Consider the following 23,293-nt stretch of genomic DNA (forward strand, 5'->3'; position numbering starts at 1 on the left):
TCCACTGATGAAATTTGTGGGAAAAAAAAAAAAATATCAAAATTAATTACTGAACCTCTTTCTCTCTCCTCAAAGAGGTCAGTGACTCGTTCAGGCTCAGAGAAAGTAATGCCTGGGAATGAGAGAAAAGGCTGAACACACACACACACACACACACACACACACACACACACACACACACACACACACACACACACACACACACACACACACACACACACACACACACACACACACGATACAAGGGAGATCAGCCACCAGGCTGCATGGTTGCATAAGTGTTTGCGTAAGAAGACCATGGCAATCAGACAGGAGCTCCCACACAAGAATGCGTACGCACAGTCACACACATACAGATGCAAGGGCAAGCCCAAATCCACACATATACAAAACACACGCACACACACAAACATAAATACACACACTGACATCAGCAAATGCATACACGCATTAAAAGACAAGCACAAAAAACACAGACACATACAAGGACATAGACACAATGTCACACATATTCTTACCCACACAAATAGCAGAATAAGGCTTTCCAAATTACCTGCAGTCATCATTTCTCATTAGATGGATCACAATAAATAAAAAACACCTTCAAAACTCTAACATGGGGAGATCAAAGATCCCAGTGTCAATAATGTGCCATGCTGTGCTGGATATGGGTTTAGCCTACAGCATTTAAAAAAAAAAGAGGAATAATCTGCACCACCTGCTGTTGTTTGATTATCAGCTTTAAGCGTCATACTTGGAGCCTCATGTGACCTTGGCTCCACTGAAGCAGGTGTCTCCACCCAGGGCACAGCCCCTGACATCCCTCACTGTCAGTAGGGGAAAAAAACAAGTCTCACTGGTTCATCAAATGTGGTGACAGGGACTTTTCATAGAAGTTATTGTCAAGCCTAATAATAACGGCGACACCTAGATCAAAGCATGTATCACTTGTCTTCACTTCAAGCAAGACCTCAATGTGTTGCAAAGATTCATCGCTCTATTGCATTTATCCGCAAAGGAAGGAACCAGTTCACAACCTGCCTGCTCTTACTGTGTCGTAACTTTGCCAAATCTCACTCTCAGTCAACTCAGTAAAACTTTTAAACTTGTCAACAGTCGCCTGAGTCACTAAGTTTGGTTTAAATCTAATCATGACACGTATAGTTTTATTGTGTAGTGGCTCCATAGTGTAGTGGTAAACACATTTGCCCAGCTTGAACCCAGGACACAGACACACAAACCCAGCATCAGGGGTTCACAAACTGACGTACTCCTAGCGCCAGTCCAGAACATGGATTAATGGGAGTACTGTACCAGGAAGGACATCTGGCGTAAAAAACACTATATTGCCAAATGTATTCACTCACCCATCCAAATCATTGCTCAGGTGTTCCAGTCCCTTCCATGGTCACAGGTGTATAAACCAAGCACCTAGGCATGCAGACTGCTTCTACAAACATTAGTGAATGACTGGGTCGCAATCAGGAGCTCAGTGAATTCCAGTGAGGTACTGTGATAGGATGCCACTTGTACAACAAGTCCGGTTGTGAAATTTCCTCACTACTAAATATTCCACAGTCAACTGTTAGTGGTATGATAACAATGTGGAAGTGATTGAGAATGACAGCAACTCAGCCACAAAGTGGTAGGCCACGTAAAATCACAAAGCGGGATCAGTGGATGCTGAGGGTCGTAGTGCACAGAGGTCACCAACTTTCTGCAGAGTCAATCACTACAGACCTCTAAACTTCATGTGGCCTTCAGATCAGCTCAAGAACAGTGAGTAGAGAGCTTCATGGAATGGGTTTCCATGGCTGAGCAGCTGCATCCAAGCCTTACGTCACCAAGTGCAATGAAAAGCGTCAGATGCAGTGGTGTAAAGCACACTACCACTGGACTCTAGAGCAGTGGAGACGTGTCTGGAGTGAATCACACTTCTCCATCTGGCAATCTGATGGATGAGTCTGGGTTTGGTGATTGCCAGGGGAACGGTACTTGTCTGACTGCATTGTGCCAAGTGTAAAATTTGGGGGAGGGGGGTTATGTGTGGGGGTGTTTTTCAGGAGTTGGGCTCGGCCCCTTAGTTCCAGTGAAAGGAATTCTGTGGGAACAGTTTGGGGATGGCCCCTTCCTGTTCCAACATGACTGCGCACCAGTGCACAAAGCAGCTCCATAAAGACATGGATGAGGGAGTTTGGTGTGGAAGAACTTGACTGGCCTGCACGGAGTCCTGACCTCAGCTTAATAGAACACCTTTGGGATGAATCAGAGCGGTGACTGTGAGCCAGGCCTTCTCATCCAACATCAGTGTCTGACCTCACAAATGTGCTTCTGGAAGAATGGTCAAAAATTCCCATAAACACTCCTAAACCTTGTGGAAAGCCTTCCCAGAAAAGTTGAAGCTGTTATAGCTGCAAAGCGTGGGCCGACATCACATTAAACCCTATGGATTAAAAAAGGGATGTCACTCAAATTAATGTGTGTGTGAAGGCAAACAAGCGAATACTTTTGGCAATATAGTGAATTGGAACCATCTGCTGTGATGACCTTGAGAAATAAGGGTGCAACTGAAAGTATCTTACCTTTATTTGGGGAAGACACACATTATAGAGCTACTTAACATTATACAACCCCCTTTATTCACATTTCCCTATTATTACAAAGTACGACATAAAAGCACTGAGTGATTTCTAGGAGCTCTGTAATCCTTAACAGCAAATATCCTAAAATGACATACTATCTTGTGAGTGTCTAAACACAGCATCCATCTAATCAATCTACAATGTCAAGCCACAATTACACAGCAACACTGCTGGTTAAATATTGAGCAGCAAGCATCAGACTGTTGCAAAACAGCAACAGAAACCTCAGTTGTTTTTGTTTCAATTAATTATTGAACAGGCATGTTGGACACTGATGCACAGGCCCATCCATAAATCGATGCCTACTGTTTGCATTTTATTCTTAAAGTTCTGACTGATGCTCAGAGTTCTGAATATGATGATATTCTTTGCCCACCATGCTTAGCCCTGTGCATGAAATAGTTTAAATAGGTTTCATCTCAAGGATGCACACTCCACTGAGCCCTGTCTGCAATGTGTGACAACCAGTTGTGCTTTGGCTTAACATGGTGTCATGATCCTGGGTCTTCAACCTCTGCCTCTCACCCTATGATAGCTGGGACAGGCTACAGCCCTGAAAAGGATAAGTGGAAGAAAATGGATGGATGGATGGATGGATGGATTTCGTTGTACTCTAGAATCAGTTCCTATTTTGTTTTCCATTATGTTATTCTCTGGTTGTCTTTTCTTTCATTATTTGTAATTTTAGTTATTTTTTTACTGTTTGAAAACACATCTTAACAGGAAAAACTCATGCTGGATATCTACACTGATATGGACTGGGTAATGTGTTAGGAATGAAAGGATGCCACATTGTTTGAGGGAAATTAAAATTATCAATGTACAGAGGGCTGAATTCTAATACACCCCAAAAATTGGATGAACTGAAACATAATGTCCCAGAGGTGTTCTATTGGAGTCACACACGTGCTCAGAGTGAACCTGTGAAAAGCACAGGGTGCCAGTGGCGCACCTGCCAATTCTGGTATTCTATGGCAAATGCCAGTCTCGCTCCACGGTGCCGGGCAGTGACCACAGGGCCCACTAGAAAATGTCGGGCCCTCAGGTCACTCTCATGAAGTCTGTTTCTGATTGTTTGGTCAGGGTGCCCTGCTGGAGGTCATTTTGTAGGGCTCGAGCAGACGCCGGTCCTGTTGATGGTTTAAGGACCTTCTATGACCCTGTCCAGCTCTCCTACAGTAACTCCCTGTCTTCTGGAATCTCTTCCATGCTCCGAGACTGTGCTGGGAGACACAGCAAACCTTCTGGCAATGGCACGTATTGATGTGCCATCCTGGAGGAGTTGGGCTACCTGTGCAGCCTCCGTAGGGTCCCGGTATCACCTCATGCTACCAGTAGTGACACTGACCCAAGCAAATGCAGAACTAGTGACAAAACAGTCAGAAAAGATGAGGAGGGAAAAATGTCAGTGTCCTCCACCTGTAAAACCATTGCTGTTTTGGGGGTTGTCTCATTGTTGCCCCTCTGGTGCACCTGTTGTTAATTTCATGAACACCAAAGTAGCTGAAACTGATTAACAACCCCCTCTGCTACTTACTGACCAGATCAATATCCCAGAAGTTTAACTGACTTGATGCTAAACTCGGATTAAAAAGTGTTCCTTTAAGTTTTTTGAGCAGTGTGGTTAATTCCTAGAGTTTGTTTTCCAGCCCTCCTCTGTTCCCCATGTCAAGCCTGTGTTTTTAGTTTGGATGTCCCTGTGTTCAGTTACTTCCTGTTTTATTTTGTTTGCCTTGTCTTTTGTGCACTGTGTTTAGTTTTGCTTCTCTTGTCTATTCCTCAGTGATTAGTCTCACCTGTATTCCTTTGGTGTTTCCCATTTTCCCCAATTACCTTGTATGTATTTAAAGCCTTTGTCTCCTCTAAGTTCAGTTTGTCTGCCAGTGTGCTTTCTTTATTTATTCCTGTTTGGATTATTTTTACTCTGTTTTCATCAGCCATCTGGACTTGTCACCTCATCTAAATAAAAGGTTTGGGGTTTTTTTGTGTATTTAAACCTGTCTTGGAGTCTGCATTTTCGGTACACATTCCACACTCATTGTGACACATGTACTTGCATAGCCTGGACAATAAATTCTTTAATTCATTTATATAAAAATATGAGTTGTGTGATTTCTCCGAAAAGCTGATTTAGGACACATTAAGACTCTCAATATCTAAAATCGTATTGATAAATAAGATCATGTAATTGACTGCAGGGTCTTTAATATGTGCAGAAAATTGAATTCAGTTATCTACTCTTGTTAGTCTGTCACATCCTGCTCAGTACTGTCAGGTTTCTTCTGAGGAAAACTCCACAGGATACCTACTGTCAGGGAGTAATGATGACGAGATCCCTGTGTTTAAAACGGATGAAAGGAGAGAACATGATTGGCTGTGACTGTAGCAACCTCTAACAAGCTCACCTATAATGTATTTTTTCTGATCCAACCTCATATCAGTGTGGGTATACCACACATGTGGGTATTCTCTGGTGCATTCGGCACATGCCCCGCCACACTGGGCTGGCACCCTGCAATGCTCTGCAGGGCTGTAGGCTGGAATCATGACATCCTTGCTTACAGAGCAAAAATCTTTCTGAAGAGTAAATGTTGCAACGCTCTGCCCGCTTGTCATGTCCCTGTGCCTCATCCGTCTCTCCTCTGTCAGCTGATGCGTTTACAAGGAGACAGTCAACAGTATGCACCCGTCTTATACGAATTACAGTCGAGAGCCGGAGATCTGACCGCCGCCTCATTAGCTGACATGCAGGCAGGAAAACCCCAGTCCTGCATTTACACCTCCACTCTGCTCCCTTTGATTTCGACCTTGTTTTTTCACGTCAACACTTAAATCAGATTAATTGTGTAAAATGTTGCGTAAACACAACAATTACACTAATTAGATTAAACTGCATATCTGTGTAAACATAACCTGATTAACACAGCTAGACAGCTATTAAGCAATAGCACGGAAATAAGGTCTTTATTGTGGTATTTATTCTGCCTTTGAGTGAAAATGTCTCCATTTTCTGTTATTTGGAGAAAACCACAATTTTTTTTATAGATATTAGATCTATAAATACACACAACAATGTGGCAAATGCTGCTAAATTTCATGTTAATTAATGAAAATGATCATCAACATACAATAATTTGGATTCCAATCTTACAAGGTTATTAATAATTAACCGAAAATCCTGCAGGTAGAGATTAAATGGGATTTTCCTTTTAAGGCCCTGCAGACCCACACAGCTAATCCGATTAGATCTTTAGTTAAGGTAAAGCTTGAGCACCACAAAATGTCACGTACGAGAACAGGTGCAACTGTGAGAGTGAGCATCAGTCAGGGCACGCTTTTAAAGGCGCATACTGTAATACACAGAAGCGCTCTAATCAGGCAGCATAACAAAAAATTCTTGCAAAAATGGACCACGTGAGGGCTTTAATAAGTACTTTTAAAATTTCCAATTATAGCTTACTTGTAATTTAACTTATGAAACATGGGACTAACTGCAATGTTTCATGACTTTTGGAAGAGTTTAGATTGCTGCTCTTTTCCAGCTCCACACTTTTATTCTTAATTCTTTAATAGAGTAGCTTTGCATGATTCACAGTTCAAATATTCCTTGTTTATCTTATTGAGGGACTTGGTGCAGCCCTTTAGTTAATCTTCTGTCTAAAACAAGTCATTTTAGTTCCCTTTCCCCTCCCTTTAATCCAACTCAGTACCTGCCCCTAAATAGCTGTGAAGCTGAGACAACTATATTAAGGATTTCCTCTGTCAGTGACACCATACAGAGCTGAGAGTATAAACGAGCATTTAGAGTTGTCTGAAGTCAGTATTTGGGTTTTATATTGTTTGGAGCTTTTGAATCTATTTGAGTTTGGGTTTTTTTCTGTTATTGTAGTTTGTGAAATTTTGATTCTTATTTTTGGGTAGCCTGAGGTTTGAACACCTGCTTTACTTCCCGTATTATTTTATAGTGAGTTTGGTCCTTTGCAGTATTGTTAAGTCTTTGGTCCCTGCAGGTTCTGCATTCTAGTGATGAAACCTTTCGGTTCAGGTAGTCTCTCTCTGTGTTTCCTCATTTCTGACTTATTGTAACTGTTTTTAAATCAGCTCTGTGTTAGTCTCCTTTGGTTACTGTTGCTGTTTTTTTTTTTAGGTTTCTGTTGTGTTGTGTTAATTTTGCTTCCTGTCAGTACTCCCCCGATTCCCTGACTGCTCTCACCTGTTGTGAATTACGTTTGCCTGCCCCTCATTCCTCCCCTGTTTGTCACTGACAGTCATTCCTCAGTGTATTTACTCCCACTGTCCTTTATTGAAGAATCTGTGTATTTTCCTGGTGCTTTTAGGATTTATCTTTGGTTCCCTTTGTAGATGTAATACTCTGGGCTCAGACACTGACCTAATAAAGGGTTTGTTTCTTAATTTCCCTTCCCTGTGTTTGAACAGCCATCATTTTAACGGTGGAATATAAAGAAGACTAATAGGCCTACTTCAGCTCTTAGCCGACCAATGCCCCTCCACCCATGAACCTCTGGATGACTCCTTAATAGTTTTGTTATCGTTTTATTATTTTTATTTTTTTTTTGCAAAATCTGCATCAAATCTCATGTAGCAGGACAGAGATCCATGTTCTAATGCTGGTTCAGTCCCACTTGAACATGTCCAAACTGCACAAATGAACTGAAGAAGTGAAACACAGCCCTACTGCGAATGGGCAATCCAAAGTAAACAAAGGCTTCGTTATGGACACTGACTTCCCATGAGTTCACATACAGAAACTGAAACGATGACGCTATTCCAAAGAAATACTGAAAACTGTATTAAGAAGGTGCTGATGAACTACTTGGAATTTCTTGGATTTATTTTTGACTGATGTGCAATTCACAGCACAAACAGCATCGATATAAAACCCACATTGCACTCTGTTGCATCGATTTTCATAGCAGCATGGGTTGATTGCCTCCCTGCGGTCAAGGTTACGTAAGACAAGCTATGATGAACAGGAATGAAGGAAATTCTGTCAAGGCTGCATTGATCTGCCATGCTGCAATTACACGAGAAATATACAAAAATCCTTGTTTAGAAATGTGAAAACTGCCACATCACTACAATACAAATGAGGTTCATTTAGTAGTGGAATAATCAGTTGAAATGCAGCTATCACCAGGCTTTGCTTTCCACCGCTTTGCAGAAGCACTGTTGAGTCTGTGCTTTGATAAAATGCAGCTTTTCTGTCTCCATTTACAGGAGCAGCTGGACACAGCACTGCACTGTGTTAAAACACATGCACAGATGAAGATGCTGTATTGTGTTTTGCTTCGAGAAGGACAGCGTGCAGCACTGACACTAGATCAAAACGGAGTCTGGGCTACTCTCGCTTTTGATGCTTTTACAGCACCTTTTATATTTTAACATTCTTCCCACAGATTCTGCCTGGCGCTTGCAACAAGGGCAGTGAAAACACTCAAACAGAATAATGAAACAGGAAATCTGCAAAAAAAAAGAAATGCATCGAGCTGCTGCCGTGTGCTGGCTGATTTATTAGATATTTGTGTTAACAAGCAGCGGGACAGGTGAGTGTGCATCAACAGTAAGATGCTGATATTAAGTAAAACATCAATAAGTATTATTTTGAACTGTGAAATATGCTAAGAAACTCTTGTAATATGGAGTTGGAAATGAGCAGAATAGGCCCCCCTTCACATGAAATATTGATTACTGCTGCTTTATTCATGAATAAAACAGCAAAGAAAAAAAATCTTTTGAGTGAGAATGTTCAGTTCAGTGGCTCTGTTTATAAAAATTTACACATTATCTGCAAATTAATATGCAAGTTACCTTTATGTCCAAATTGTTATATATTCAAAGAGGGTTGAGCATGTGCGGTGTTGTTATTCACTACATTTTATGTTTTGTGACGCCGCAATATTCCGATATTGTCACCTGTTTTAATTCTCAAGACTTTCCTAACCCGTAACTCATTTGTTACATGTGACCATACAGGAAGCCGAACCTGTGTTCGACAAGCAGATGGTACCTGGAGCAAAAAAAAAAAAAAAAAAAGTGAGAAGGAAGAAGCTATAAAGAGAATGAAAGCAATGAAGTAAAAGAAGCAGAGGGCAGATGGTGTGAAAGAGGAGAGGAACAAGGATACAGGGTTAGAGGGAGGTGTGAAGAAGGATGAGACATCAGAGGTGGGGTCTTTCCTGTTTCTCTCTGACTTTGTCAGAACTAAAATGGTCTTTTGCTTTTAGAAATAAAACTGCAGGCACAGCCAAAGCCTTCTGGTTAATGAACTACTGAATTTGAAAACCTGTGTTAGTCCAAGTACAAACAAAGTTGCCTTCGATTATCACCGCTGGATAATGAGTGAGTGTTGTCAGGGATGATCATTTCCTTGTGTACCAAGCAGTAGTAAAACTTACAAACAGATGGCAGCAGTTGGCTCTGTTAACTGGTTTATTCATGGCAACAGGAGACCTAATCAAATTGTGAAGATTACAGGTGAAACGCTTAACCACAGTTAAGACCTTTGACCGGAGTCTGGCCGACAGAAGGATTTGAAGTGATGTAACAGCTGAAGGAGCTTCTGCGTTCCTTAATTTGCCATTAGGATCGAGTGGTGAGGAGAAAAAAGAGCTGCTGAGATAATCTGTTTGTTATGCCTGGGAAGTCATCCCTTTTCCCTGTCATCATTATGCTAGCATCTTAGCTCACTACCTAGGACCTAGAAATTAAATAAAGTGCCTGAGGTGACTGTTTGCTGTGATTTGGTGCTATATAAATGAAACTGACTTAAATACAGCCTTGGAAAAGTATTCTTTTAAGCATGCAATTCTTAAAGTGCAGACACATTTTTTCTTACAGCAAAGTTAGTACAGCCTTAACTAGCAGACTAGCATAATTTAGCTAATTTCAAACACTTTAAAACCTTATATTACTAAGTAAATGCTGACTATATGACCCTTTAAATTCCATGAATTGTGGGTAGGTTGTTGACATTATGCATATGTGGTTGTTTGTAACTACATTTTGCTAAACAGTTTTTAGTGCAGTGACACTTAGGAGTAACTGGAATGTGCATATCTTAAATAAGTGTTTATCAAACAGTGATGCTAATAGTGCCTGTAAGTGATTACTTTGACTTACACAATGAATATGCAGCTTGTAAAAGTAGAACAAATACATGCACTTGTTTGGTGTTTATGAAGCGCCATTTTTGCAAACTCACTATGATATAGCAGTGATATTATGAACATGAAAAGAATAAGAATACATCTCTGAGAACCTGTTTTTGAAAAATTAAGATTGTAAAAGCTCATTAAGATTTGGATCTCTTTTTCTCGGGGGACCTGTGAACAAAAATAAGTGTTGAGACAAACTGACAGATAATCGACTAAAGCGTCTGCCACTGTGCTTATACCTAAACATAACATTTTGAATTGTTCTAGTGGAAAGAAGGCCAGTAGCTTCATATTGTTTGCAGCTTATTCCATTTGTATGCAGCTTAGTAAGCCAAGACCATTTTAAGTGGTACAGCTCTAAAAATAAATGTTCTTAGATTTACCTGCATTATAATCAGGGTACCATTAAATATCATGGATGTCGGCTCAAACTTTAATTATCAGATCAGGTCTGACTTAACTATGTTACAATAACCTGCTTTACTCCACCTACTCCCACATCAACCAGTTGGTAAAACTGATGATAATGTATCAGTTGCCCTCAACGATGCTGCTGTTATTATAGGATTTGTGGCAAATTACCAGCCTTTATGATTCGACTGCTGAAAATGCATGAAAGGGTCTATATAACAGGAGATGTCTTCTTTTTGGAATGACTAAAGGAAGATGTGAGTTAGAAGTTGTATTAATTGTTAAATTTAAATGATACAGTTAGTGTTTGTTTGACAATATTTGGGTAATGGAAGGTTGGTACGTTAGTCTTGCTATGTGGTCTTTGAGGCACTTTTCCATTTTCCAACACAACTGTGATCTACACTTTGAGAGCACTTCATTATCCAAGAATTCCAGCAGGGCGCCAGAACCAGAACAGCTTATTGCCAAATAAGTGCAGTATTGGCCTAATGTCACCAGAAGGTAAAAAATTAGTTCTAACCTCAGCGCTCATTCCCTAAATAAGAAGACTTAAAAGCATAGCAGAATGAAGTTTCCTGTATTTCCGCCAGAGTTGGCACTGAAACGCAACCACCCAAACAGACGTGGTAGGCGAGCAGATAATCCGCTGACACTGGGCCATAAACATAGCCACTGTTGTATAAACCACGGCTACGACTTTCACCTGAACTTGACTGCATTGTTTCCAGCTCAAATGCCAAACTTCCAGACTAACTTCTCCTCTTATGTAAGCAGCTCCAACCTTGAAGAGGAGGTTAGTGGGGCACCTGTGGGTGAACCCTTTCCTCTACTGCTGACCATCAAAGCGGAGATGTTACTGATGTAATACAAGCCTTGTAGCGGTGTGGTGGACTGTGTGTGTGTCTGTGTGTGTGGGAGGACTGGTGGGCTTTGTGGATTTGTGTATTTATGTGTGGGTTTGAGGGTTGATGGGCAGAAAAAATTAGAGGAAAAATGTGAGAATTTGCAACACTGGCTTTGTCTTAAAGAATAAGCTGTCCAGGGCATCCTGGTAGCTCCTCTTCACATAGTTCCTGTGTTTGTGGTAGTGGTAGGGGGTGTTATTTAATATTGTACCCCCTAGTAATACAATATTAAATAACCACCACCACCAAAAAAATAAATAAATAATAAATTGCACAACTGTTTTTACAGGCTGACAAGCTCCATCCTGTGACAGAACAGAGCTTACAGTCACTAAATTAAATGGTCTTCTGGGGAGACACTGGGTCTCTGTTCCCATCAGTTACATCGTTGAACACAATGTCCTCCTAAACAGAACGACAACACGAGAGAAAAAGAACATTGACTCACAGCTGCATAATCAAGTAGAGGTGATCGGGACTCTCATAGATGTCCTCCAGTGCCACAATGTTCTCATGCTTGATCCTGCAGAGCAAAGACAAACCATCATTAAAGATTCTTTTTCTTTTTTTTAAAATCTGCAACATGTCTTACATCACACAGCTGCTCATTAACAAATTTTTAATCCTAATGCTCCAACTGTGTTGGATCCCCTCATAATCCAGACTTTCATATTCAGAGTTGTACATTGTTACAACTTTATATCTCAACTAACCTCAAGGTCCATTTAATAGCTGCACTAAAGCTACTGATTGCATTAGACTATAATTTGCTAATGACATTATGCACTCACTGTCACCTTACTACTACCAGACTGGACCCCCTTTTACCTTCTGTACTGCCTTAATAGATTCAACAAGGTGCTGGAAACATTCAGAGATTTTGGTCCATGTTCACATGATAGCATCACACACGTGCTGCACATCTGTTGGCTGCACATCCATGATGAGAATCTCCCATTCCACCACATCTCAAAGGTGCTCTATTGGTTTGAGATCTGGTGACTGTGGAGGCCATTAGAGTCATTGTCATGTTCAAGAAACCAGTTTGAGATGAGCTTTGTGATATGGTGCATTATCCTGCTGGAGGCAGCCATCAGAAGATGGGTACCCTGTGGTCATAAAGGAATGGGCATGGTCAGCAATAACACTCAGGCAGGCTGTGGTGGTCAAACATTGCTCAGTTGGTACTAAGGGGCCTAAAGTGAGCCAAGAAAATATCCCCTACACCAGTGGGATGGGACCGTGGGCTTTTCTGGTACATCAACTGCCACATCATGAGTCCAGACAATATTTTTCCAGTTTTGGGGAGCCCATGTGAACTATAACTTCAGTTTCCTGTTCTTAGCTGACCCGGTGTGGTCTTCTGCTGCGGTCAAGCAAATGTAGTGAAGTGGAAAGAACAATATTTTCTTCAGAAATACTTCACCAAAGTGCAGCAAAAACAACTGGAGCCAGTGGGGGGGGGGGGGGGGGGGGGGGGGGGGTTTGGTGGACCACTCTGAAGAGATTATTCAAGAAGCATTAATGCGATGAGAATCAGACTGAATTAAAGGGTATGAATTGTCCATATTTCAATGTATACATTGTGCGTGTAGGTCACCAGCTAATAAAGACTGTGTGATATGCTTGAATGCTCCATAAAAACAAATAATAAATAGTAATTGTACTTTGAATTTAGATCATTTTGTCATATCAAAGTTAAAAAAAAAAAAAAAAAGGTTATTTCACTCTGATGCCAGCACAAACTTTTCTAAAAAAATTTAACCAAGAATTAATTTCCCCCAAAGCCTTTTTCCACTTTCCCGTCACGATTTCTGCTCATTTTCTTTGTTTCTCTCCTGATTTCTCCATGGTTACAGCAGCACGCTGGGGTGTTTCCATTCTTCGGTGTGTGTGTGTGCATGTGTGTGTGTGTGTGTGTGTGTGTGTGTGTGTGTGTGTGTGTGTGTGTGTGTGTGTGTGTGTGTCAGTGTGTAGGTGTCTGTTCGTTATCCAAATACGTCATGCCTTGTAGAAACACGACTAATTTTGTGTGTGGGCGTGTGGGTTAATCATCTTTTGCACAGTAAACAGAGGTAATTCCCCCTGGTCTAACTTAGACATACACACACACACAGCTGGTGCACAGGTGAGCATCTAACACCTATTAAGGAGTGTATGATCGCTGCAGCGGCAGGTAGGCGATGAATCACAGAGCTGAGACATGACTCATACAAACGCTCATACTAGTACAGGTTGAAAAGGGGTAATGTATATGTGTGTGTGTGTGTGTGTGTGTGTGTGTGGTGTGTGTGTATGTGTGTGTGTGTGTGTGTGTGCTCTGCCAGGGATAATGAAGGGCTGACAGGAAAAGCCTGAGTGTAACGGCAGAGCAGAGCCGGGGTGCATTCAGAAAACCCCCCCTTTTTCATTACAGGCTTGATGTGGCAGTTAGTCGTTCTCATTCATGGATCGCTCCTGCATGTATCTGGTGTTCCTGCTGTACACAGTCTGTTTAAAATTACAGGAATCTGTCATTCAGACCCGGGCCACTTCGTCCTCGCGGCTTTATTCTGACATTCCCATGACAGTGACGAGAGAGCCACAGTTGCTCTACGCGCAAAAGACATTTGAGCATTTGTTTCTCTCTCCCGCTGTCACGAAGACCAAGGTTTGTGTGTTTGTGTGTGCTGCAGTGTGTTTAGGAGAACTGTGCCCCACCCCTAGTGCGCAGACAAGCGATCTCTTCTGGACTGAGAAAAGCATGAAAAGGCAAAGATAAAAATCTTATTGCAAATTATAAATAGTTAGTGAGAAAAAATATCAACATGCACCTTATTTCTGTTCAGAACTTGTATGATTGTGTGTGTGTGTGTGTGTGTGTGTGTGTGTGTGTGTGTGTGTGTGTGTGTGTGTGTGTGTGTGTGTGTGTGTGTGCTGACTCAACTTTTAGGTAACTAAACTGATCATTCAGACATGAAGAAGACACCATATGTGAGATCTGTAAATATTTTTAAATATCTCAATATATTCTCAAATGAGATACAGAATTACATAGATAATCACATCTATGGGGTTTTTGTCCAGACCAGCTTGGACTTGGAGAAGGCATTCAACCACATCGCTCAGGGGATCCAGTGGAGGTGCTGGAGGAGTATGAAGTATGTGGTGTACTGCTACGGGATATTTGGTCCCCATACAACCACAGCGAGAGCTTGGATCGCTTTGATGGCATTAAGCTGGATCCTTTCCCCCGTGGGTGGTGGACTCTGTCAGGGTGGCCCATTGTCACCAATTCTGTTCAGAATTTTTATGGGCAAAATTTCTAGATGTAGCCAAGGGGTGGTTCAGGACCTCATCTCTGCTGTTCGTAGATGATGTGATTCTGTTGGCTTCATCAGATGTTGACATCCAGCTTGCACTGGGGTAGCTCACAGAAGAGTGTGAAGCGGCCAGAATGAGAAGTTCTCAGCTGGAAAAGGGTCGAGTGTCCACTCTTTGTCAGGGACAGTTTGCTGGCCCAAGTGGAGGAGTTTAAGTACCTCAGGGTCTTGTTCATGAGTGAGGGGAGAGTGGAGCGGGAGACTGACAGACGGACTGGTGTGTTCTGTGATGCAGATGCTCTCTTCACCACAACCGATCTGTTGTGGGGAAAAGAGCCACGTGTGAAAGCGAAGCTGTTGATTTACGTTAAGAAGTCTGGTGGAGTATAACGGCTTCACTGTCTGATGGCAGGTAAAATGGTGCACACTCATTCTTTTGGGTGGTTAATATCACTTTGTTACCGACTGTGTCCAAAGCGGTACATGGCTTTAGTTTTTGTACCAGTCAGTGGCCACGAGTGAAACCTACTTCAGCTTTGTTATTTTAGCATGCTGGATGGCAGAATAAGAGAATGTAATGAAAAGGCTGTTTCTGGCAGAGAAAATCAGAGGTGGGACTCAAAGAAGCAGCTGTGAATGACACAAGCTGAGAGGTTTGCTGGAAATGTTGCACTGCTGGGGATGCGTTTGATGAACTCAAGATGATGCTTTTGTTAATGCCTGGGGTCAGATTTACAATTCTTTCACATCTGCTGCCACCAAAATCTCTGAAACTTGAGCTATCCAACTTCCTGTCTTCTGCCATAAAGTGATCCAGCAGATTTCCCTCCAAAGCCAAACTGGTGTTCTGCACTGCACAGACGGGTTGAGACACACAGTTCTGCTCAATGATGCTCTCAATCATTCATAGAAATTACACTCATTTGTCTAAATGAATGTCTGCTCTCTCCCTCATGGATCCAATTTGCATTTTTTCTAATGTTAACAGTGAAGCCAAATTACCAAACTTATTACATTTAATAGCACAATACATCAAAATTGTTGCAGCACTTAAATATTTCTGTGGAATTGTGGGATCACTTGTTTGTGTGTAAGGGGGGAACAGCAATTTATTTTTTTTTTAATTATATGAAGTGGTTAAATAACCACAAACCCAGCCTCAGGGGTCACAAACCAGTGCGCTCATACTGCTGGTGCCAAGCCCAGACAAATGGAAGGATTGCATCAGGAAGGGGATCCGGTGTAAATCTGTACCAAATCAATGCGTGGATCCATCCACTGTAGTGACCCCTTTGGGAAATAAGGGAGCAGTTTGCAATGGGAGGCACACTTTTCTCTTTACATGTTAAAGGCAACCTATTGTGCTTTTTACTGTTACAGTAGATACTCAATATGGCCAATTCCTGTAAGCCACAAGCTCAGGCTTCAAGCAGCTCTAAATGCTCAGTCTGAGAATGAGAATAAAGGTGGCTTAAAGGGAGGGGAAATGCAAAGCTACTTTAGTGTACTTCAGGAATAAAAATGTGGAGCTGGACATGAGCATGAGGAATCAAAACCTGATAAAGCTGTAAGACAATATCTGCTGTTAGACTCTGAATTTTTCTGTCTTTACAATGTTTCTATAATGTGCAAGAAACATCCACTGATATGTCACTGTGCAACATGATCAGTGACTCTTTTTAACTTTTCTGAACAGCAAATAGAAAAGATTTCTGTGGTGACTTTGTTCATTAAGATATAAAGTTAGCAATGATGCCTTATCCAGTAAGACATTAAAGGAAGAGACAAGGTACACAAAGAATCCTAATGGGAAAGTCTGTAACGGCAGGCTGTTGTGTGTTCGATGGCTCAACTGATATGCCATCCAACACTAGGCGCAGCTGCAAAAAAAGATAAAATAAAATGGCTTCCTGGTGAATTTTTTAACATTCTGCAACTGACTGCAACTTGTGGTGATTAAACTGTTGCCCACAGCTCGAGGGTGCTGCACACTCATGGCCACTTTTGTTCACAAGGCGACTGCACAGGTGCCTGGTACGAGGAAACCTTTCTGCAAACAGCTGCAGTCTGACTTAGACTGACTGCAATCACTTTCAGAGAGAGTGTCGAAGGTGTGCAATTAATTGCTGTCTAATTTATAAATGCAGACAGATTGCCAACATGTTGCCATCAGTTTAAATGTGTCTTTGTCAATGAGCACAGCTCGAGGGGACTCAACCCAATTGGCTGCCAGCTGGTTGTATTTCTATAGAAAAGGAAGGCTCCTGAGTGCAAATGTAAGAATTAAATATGAATTTCTGCTACACAGACAGCAACAAATATGTGATTTTCAACAATTTATCATAGTTAATTGGTGTATTATCAGAAACAGATTGCATCCAATTGCCAACTTGACTGCATTCAATCACAGACTGATAGCAGACTGACCCCATCTTATGGCAACATTAATGGCAGGTTATAATGACAGTGTTGGTATGCTTGACAATCTTATTTTGCAGCAGAAAAACAAGTGAAATGAGATAACTTTATTTGACTGAATAAAACAAATATTGACAACATTTAACATTTAATTAAAGGTTATAAAATGGCAATGTAAGTTATTGCAATACTCAGCATATTGCAAAACATTAAAAATCCTAATAGTATTGTATCACAAGTGAAGTGTTGTGATAAAATCATTTTGTGGGGTGCCTGGTGTTTCCCACCTTTAGCTGACGGTGGGATGAACACCAACAACACACAGTATAACAAAGATCACTCTCAGCCTCACTCTGTGGGTAATACTGTGCAGCTGTTACACAGACAGACGTTTCAGTCCTGAATTGTTCATATTATGTTAGGCAGGCTGCGGATCGTGACCTGGGGGCGGGACGGGGGGGGGGTTTGATGGGGTGAGAGATGCACAGTTGCCCCGGTAACCAGGAATTAGTAGACTTGTGTGTGTGCGTTCTTGTGTCACATCACTCACTTCCTCAGCACGGCGATCTCGTTCTCGATGCTGCTCTCCTTCCCCTTTAGAGCCTTCTTGGGGATGCACTTCACTGCAAACATTCGGCCAGTCAGCTTCTCCTGGGCCAAGACCACCTCTGAAAACGCCCCCCTGTGAACACACAAAAGCTCATGTGATTCATCAGCAGATTGGTTTTCACAATACAAAAGACCAAGAACTGCTCCGACCCTGCAGTGTCAGGTCTACACAAACTGTATCTGAATTTAATCCCGAAATCTACACGCTTACATTTACAAGCATGATAAGAAAAAATACAGCAAGGACTATTTTTAATAACTTGCAGTCAATAACTGCCTGAAGTCTAGAACCCACGGACATCACCAAATGCTGTTTCCTCCCTTGAGATGCTCTGCTAGGTCCTCCGTCATTTGCCGCTTGTTTGTGGGTCTCTCTGCAGTCAGTTTTGCATTTATAATAACTGAAAAGCTGCTCTGCTGGGATGAGATTATGATGGACCCCGTGTCTTGGACCCAGCGTTTTGAGTTTTGGGGTTTGAGAGTCATTTTGTGTTTGGGAAGTGATTTATATTCAAACTATATTATTTAGTCCTTTTGAATTTGATATTATTTACGATGCTTTTGAGTCAATGCTCCTGGTTTTTGGTTCTTCTTTGGTTGGTGTTTGGTTAGTGAGCTCCCTTTTGTGTCTATCCTGTCTACTTTGTTTGGAGCTTCACTTCACCTCTCTCATTATTCCTGATTTGTTTCCTCTCCCCTCATTATTCAGTATGTATTCATTGCCTGCATCTTCCTTAAGTTGAGTAAGTTTTCTAAGCATTTTTTTAATATGTAAAAATAGCTAAACTGAGAAGTTGTCAAATAATTAAATAAATTATCGGTCGCTGTCTAAAAGAAAATGTTAAAAACAATCTAATGCAATCCAAAGCAGCATCATATCATCTCCCAGGAAACAGTCAGAAATGATCTTTAAATACTTGAAAACATGATTTTAAGATTCAAGTTAGATCTTCACTTGCTGGTAAACCAATCAACCAAAGGAACAAACACTCATTTAAAAAAATAAAAAGGCAACTCTGTGCGAGTTCAGTTAGTTTTCCTCTAAGATTTCATTTGCAACAGGTAAAGTCTGATATTAATAGGCGGAAAATTACAATGAGATTGGCTCTGCCAAGTGTAACAAGAGAACATTAGCATTTTTATTTTTCCATTCGCTCCGAGTGGCTGAAAAATAATTTCAAAGTTTTGTTTCTCATTTCATACACAAAGAAAATAATCACAACACTCGAACTGGGCGAGTAGAAGATTCAATTCAGATCCACCTTTCGGTCCTTGAACAAGAGTGTGTGTGTGTGTGTGTGTGTGTGTTTGTGTCACAAAGACGAGCAGGGTGATGAATGAAGATGAGCTTATTGCGAGTTAATCTGCCTGAACCGGGTGTTGACTCCTGAGTCGATCTGCCCTCAGCTTCACCAATGCATTAGAGTAAACAAGAGGAGAGAGGAGATAAGGATGCCTGTGTTTATCTCCTCTCCCCCCTCGTCCTCCTCTTTCTGTCCAACACTCAGACTACCTGCAGCTGACACAAATCCAAACCTGATGAAGGTGCAACTGGATTGAATTTAAGAGGATAAGCACTCTTAAGGCACTTTATGCTCCTCGCTATTTATCTGAACTTTTAATTCCATATCAGCCTGCTCGAGATCCTCAGCACAACTTCTTTTACCCTTCTGAAATCAAGCCTTTGCAAAACTTTGCATTCAGGGCCCTAAATCCCTAGAACAAGGTCACCAAGAAGCCTATAACTATTCCACCTTCCATCTAATGCTCTCATGCTGCCCAAACAAATCAAGTGAAATGAACCCTCAAAGCCCCTCAAGGCTCCTCAAAGGCCCTCCTTGATGGAAAAAGGATCCTGTGTAGCCTTATCCGACTTTCACAAAGCAGGAGCTGAAGCCTTTTGCTGCTGTGCTGTTGGGGTAATTCCTCTGAGATTATTAAATACCTGCAGCTTTGCAGGGTTACCTGCAGCAGAAAGATCCACATTTACACATGACACAACATGAGTTCATTACTTATTCCTAACTGCTAATTATTGCTGACACAGAAACGTGATGAGTCATGAAAATGTAATAAAAGGATATGCACATTTTTCTCCATCTTGGACAGGTGAGCGGTTGCATCCTATGTCACAGAGTTACAGTTCCAGAGGAAACATAGAACTGAAAAATTCTGTCACGGTCCGAGGACTTGGTTCTGGGGTTTTATGTTTTTCATTTTTCTTGTTTTGTGATTGAGTTCTGAAGATGTGACTTTTGAATATCTTTGATTCCTGTTTTTGTTGACCATATCATTCCAGTACACTGTGAATTTTTATTTATTCTCATATTACAATAAAGTCTTTGATTCCTGTTTGAGTGTCTCAGTGCTTCCCTGTCTGTGAATGTCTGCTCCCCTGCTTCTGTTATCGTGTCCAGCATTTGTCTTTTGGCTGCTTCTTGCTTTTACTTTGCAGATTAGTTTTTGTTTGTGTCCTGTGCCAGTTTCACTTCCTGATTCCCTGTATATTCTGACCTGGATTAGTCCCTTTCAGCTTTGTCTCATTCCCTTCCTGTTTGTCAGTCTCCAATAAGCCCTCGGTGTATACATTGTCCTGTCTTCCTTTTTCGGTTTGTTTTTCCTGCCCTGTTGTGTTCTCAGTCCGCTTTCTGTTCCCGTGTTCAGTTACTTCCTGTTTTATTCTGTTAGTCTTCTGTCTCTTGTGCTCTGTATTTAGTTTTACATCCCTTGTCGCATCTTCTCAATTGGACTCAGCTGTCCTCCCAGGTGTTTCCTGTTTTCCTCATTACCTTGTGTATTTATTCCCTCAGTTTGTCTTAGTTCACTGTCCCATCCTCCCACACAGTTGTGTGTCTTCTCACTCTTTGTTTCCCTAGCTTTGGAGTCCTCGTTCCTGGCCAGCCTTTGTTTTGTAATTTGTTAGAGTGCTGCATTAAAGCTATTTTTTTTTTGGGTTTATTCCTGTCTCCCATGTTTTGAATTTGGGTCCAAATCCCACGTGCCAGCCTTACAGCTGTTACATGACAGTTTTAACGCTGCTGCAGCACACTGACAAACAGAGCCTGGCTGATACTCTGTGATGGCTTATTCAACAAGTCACAAATACACAACATTGATCATAAAGATTACAAGTTCTAAAGTTTTACTAGTGTTTCTGCCATTGTACTTTGTCGAGGATGGCGTGGCTTCTCTGACTTTGAGTGCTACAGTAGGTCACGAGGGGGCATTCCAGCTGGAATTTCTGACCAGGAACTCCAGATCTCTGACTTCACCATTTCAAATGGATCACAGCATTATTCCTATTTTCAACCTTTTGATTTTCTATATATTAGATTTTTATCAGCAATTAAAGTCTGCTGTTTGTTGGAATAGTCTACCTCCTGCAGCCTGCATTTTGGTCCTCACCTCTGTCCTCACCTCTGTCCGCCAAAAAGCAGTCAGGTTAATGGGGACGATCTACACCACAGTGAGCAATACAAAGAACGTGCAGATGGACAGAAAGTACTTCTAATATCTGCTGGGGCCTCATTTATATGAAGCAAAACTCACGAGCTTTCAACAGGCTTTTCACCACAGCCTAAAAATTTCCTCTTTTATTGATCCATGTGTATTTCTGGGTTTTAAGCTCATCATTGAAGGAGAAAGAGGCTGTTGTGAATGGGCTTCCTTGTGCATCAATGTGTGTGTGTGCGTGTGTGTGTGTGTGTGTGTGTGTGTGTGTGTGTGGTAACAGAGAAAGCCCTCGAGGCCTTCGCGTGAAGTGCATTCGGGTGAAGCTGTCCATCAGCCATACGGCTGACTTGTCTTAAGAACACGAGTGCAGAGAAAAACGATGTGTCGCTGTCTTTCTTCGTTGGGCTCGGTGTTTTTTCTCACGCCTCTTAGCAAGAATCCCGTTTCTTCTCACTTCCACCTCCTCCTCCTCCTCCTCCTCCTCCTCTCCCACCCTTATCTCATCCTTTTTTGTCATCTCATGCTCGAGACATATTTTACTGTGACAAGTGATCATACCACCGATTGCCCCTTGTGATAAAAGGTGGACTGTCTGGCTACCACTCCTCAGTTGACTTGCATGTAAACATGAGAGAGACCTGCTTGCACTGATAATGGCTGCTGTGGGGTTCAGTGACGTCAAAGCCAGAACAAAACCAGTGGGCTGTGATGTTTGCATTGTTGCTTCACTAAGTCAGTGCTTTTCATCCACAACCCTCAGAGAAGGATATCCATGAACGAACATCCAGTGCAGCATAAAGCCACAAAGAGATACATATGTATACACTGTCAAGGTCACACACACACACACTGCCACGCCTGTGTGTGTGTGTGAGACTTGCACTTAAAAACCCTATGTTATAATCCCATAATAATGCCAGCTATGAATAACATCGCCACAGACAAACACAAGGACAATGTCAGTATCATAACTGTAGGATTTAACATGAAAACTGAATTTACTTTCATGAATTAAAAGAACAGCTGTAAACAAACCAGTTGCTCCCATTTCATGATATAACTGGTTAGCTTTAACTTTCTCTCACACCGGTAATCCTTCTAATGCTACCAGCCATTAAAGCTTGTACATTCAACATTTTTATAGCAACAATGGCTCAGAGGATTGTGTCATTAAAAGGGCACTTATGTGTCATGGAAACCGAGAAACACCACCAAACTCTGCTCTTCTAGCGCTTGCATTTTAGTATTTGCACACACATTGTTTTGGTTCTTTAGTTTTAGTCCTAAAAGTATATTTGTCGATGACATTAAGCACTAAAGTGATCATGAAATGAAACTATTTCTAAGAAATCCCTAATCACAACCTGACCCTATTTTCTGAGAATGCAATGTGGTTGCTACCAGACGTTTTAAGCAGCAGGCTTTAGGGCTTAAAACAAAAGGTCCCGGTTCCCAAAACCGATGTTCACAAAACAGCCACTTTAGGCCGGCTGGTACCGCTACTTCAAGATTACAACAAACATGAAATAAGTCATTTCATCATTAATCATCAGCAAATTTGTTGTAACTGACACGCTGTTGTTGTTTGAGCAGTTGACAGATCGTAATTTGTATTTACTGACAGAGATGCATGTACGTGCTGTATTATTGAATATTACGTAAAAAATAAATGAAGCTGAACTATAGTGAAATGAGGAAAAATTCAGAGAGGGGTAGAGCTACAAATGTGACTGAGGCAGAATGGACCTCATCACTGCAGTTCCATGTAGTTCCACACACCACCACCACAACAGCAGGAAATCAGCACGGTCCACTTCACATTTTGTCAACCCTAAATTCATCCAAACACACACTACAGGACCTATGGGGTTCACTGATTGGCGGAAGCGGGAACCTAACACCTGCAGCTGAGCTCACATGATGGGTTGCGTTTGTACATCTGTTTATATCAGGACTTGAGTAGTGAGTAGTCCCCAGCTTGCCATTACCTGCGGCAACAATGACTGCATTTCCTCCTGCATGAACTTGTGTAATTGTGTCAGTCGAGCTCTGCTGCTTCCATCACTGCACTGAGCAGGGAATGTATTGGCAGCAATGGTGTGCGCATGTGTGTCTTTCTCCATCGGATCACATATCCAACAAGGAAACAGTCTGTCTCACGTGCACACATGTGCGCCCTAACCCACACACACAGGCGTGTATGATAGATATAGAGAGGGGGAGACTAGGACAGGTTGACAAGGTGAAAGTGACTCATTTAACATGGAGACTGACAGCAGCCATCAGTGTTTCTCACTGTCAAGCTGAAAATACACTGATCCAAAGTTGTTCAGTCAACACATTCTTCCATGTTTTCCTAAAAGCATCCAGTAAAT

At 41.6% G+C, this 23,293-nt stretch overlaps 1 protein-coding gene across 1 annotated transcript in view; it reads right to left on the reverse strand.

The window, feature by feature from the left end:
• camk1da (calcium/calmodulin-dependent protein kinase 1Da) overlaps positions 1-23,293 on the reverse strand; it is an 82,115-nt gene that overhangs the window by 23,575 nt on the left and 35,247 nt on the right. Inside the window, exons 2-3 of the mRNA XM_030719916.1 lie at positions 17,407-17,538; positions 11,585-11,659 (exon numbers count right to left, since the gene is read on the reverse strand). Coding sequence (XP_030575776.1) covers positions 11,585-11,659; positions 17,407-17,538 — 207 coding nt within the window. The remainder of the gene's footprint in view (positions 1-11,584; positions 11,660-17,406; positions 17,539-23,293) is intronic.

Source organism: Archocentrus centrarchus, chromosome 23 (genome assembly GCF_007364275.1).
Source record: "Archocentrus centrarchus isolate MPI-CPG fArcCen1 chromosome 23, fArcCen1, whole genome shotgun sequence".
Taxonomy (NCBI): Eukaryota; Metazoa; Chordata; class Actinopteri; order Cichliformes; family Cichlidae; genus Archocentrus; species Archocentrus centrarchus.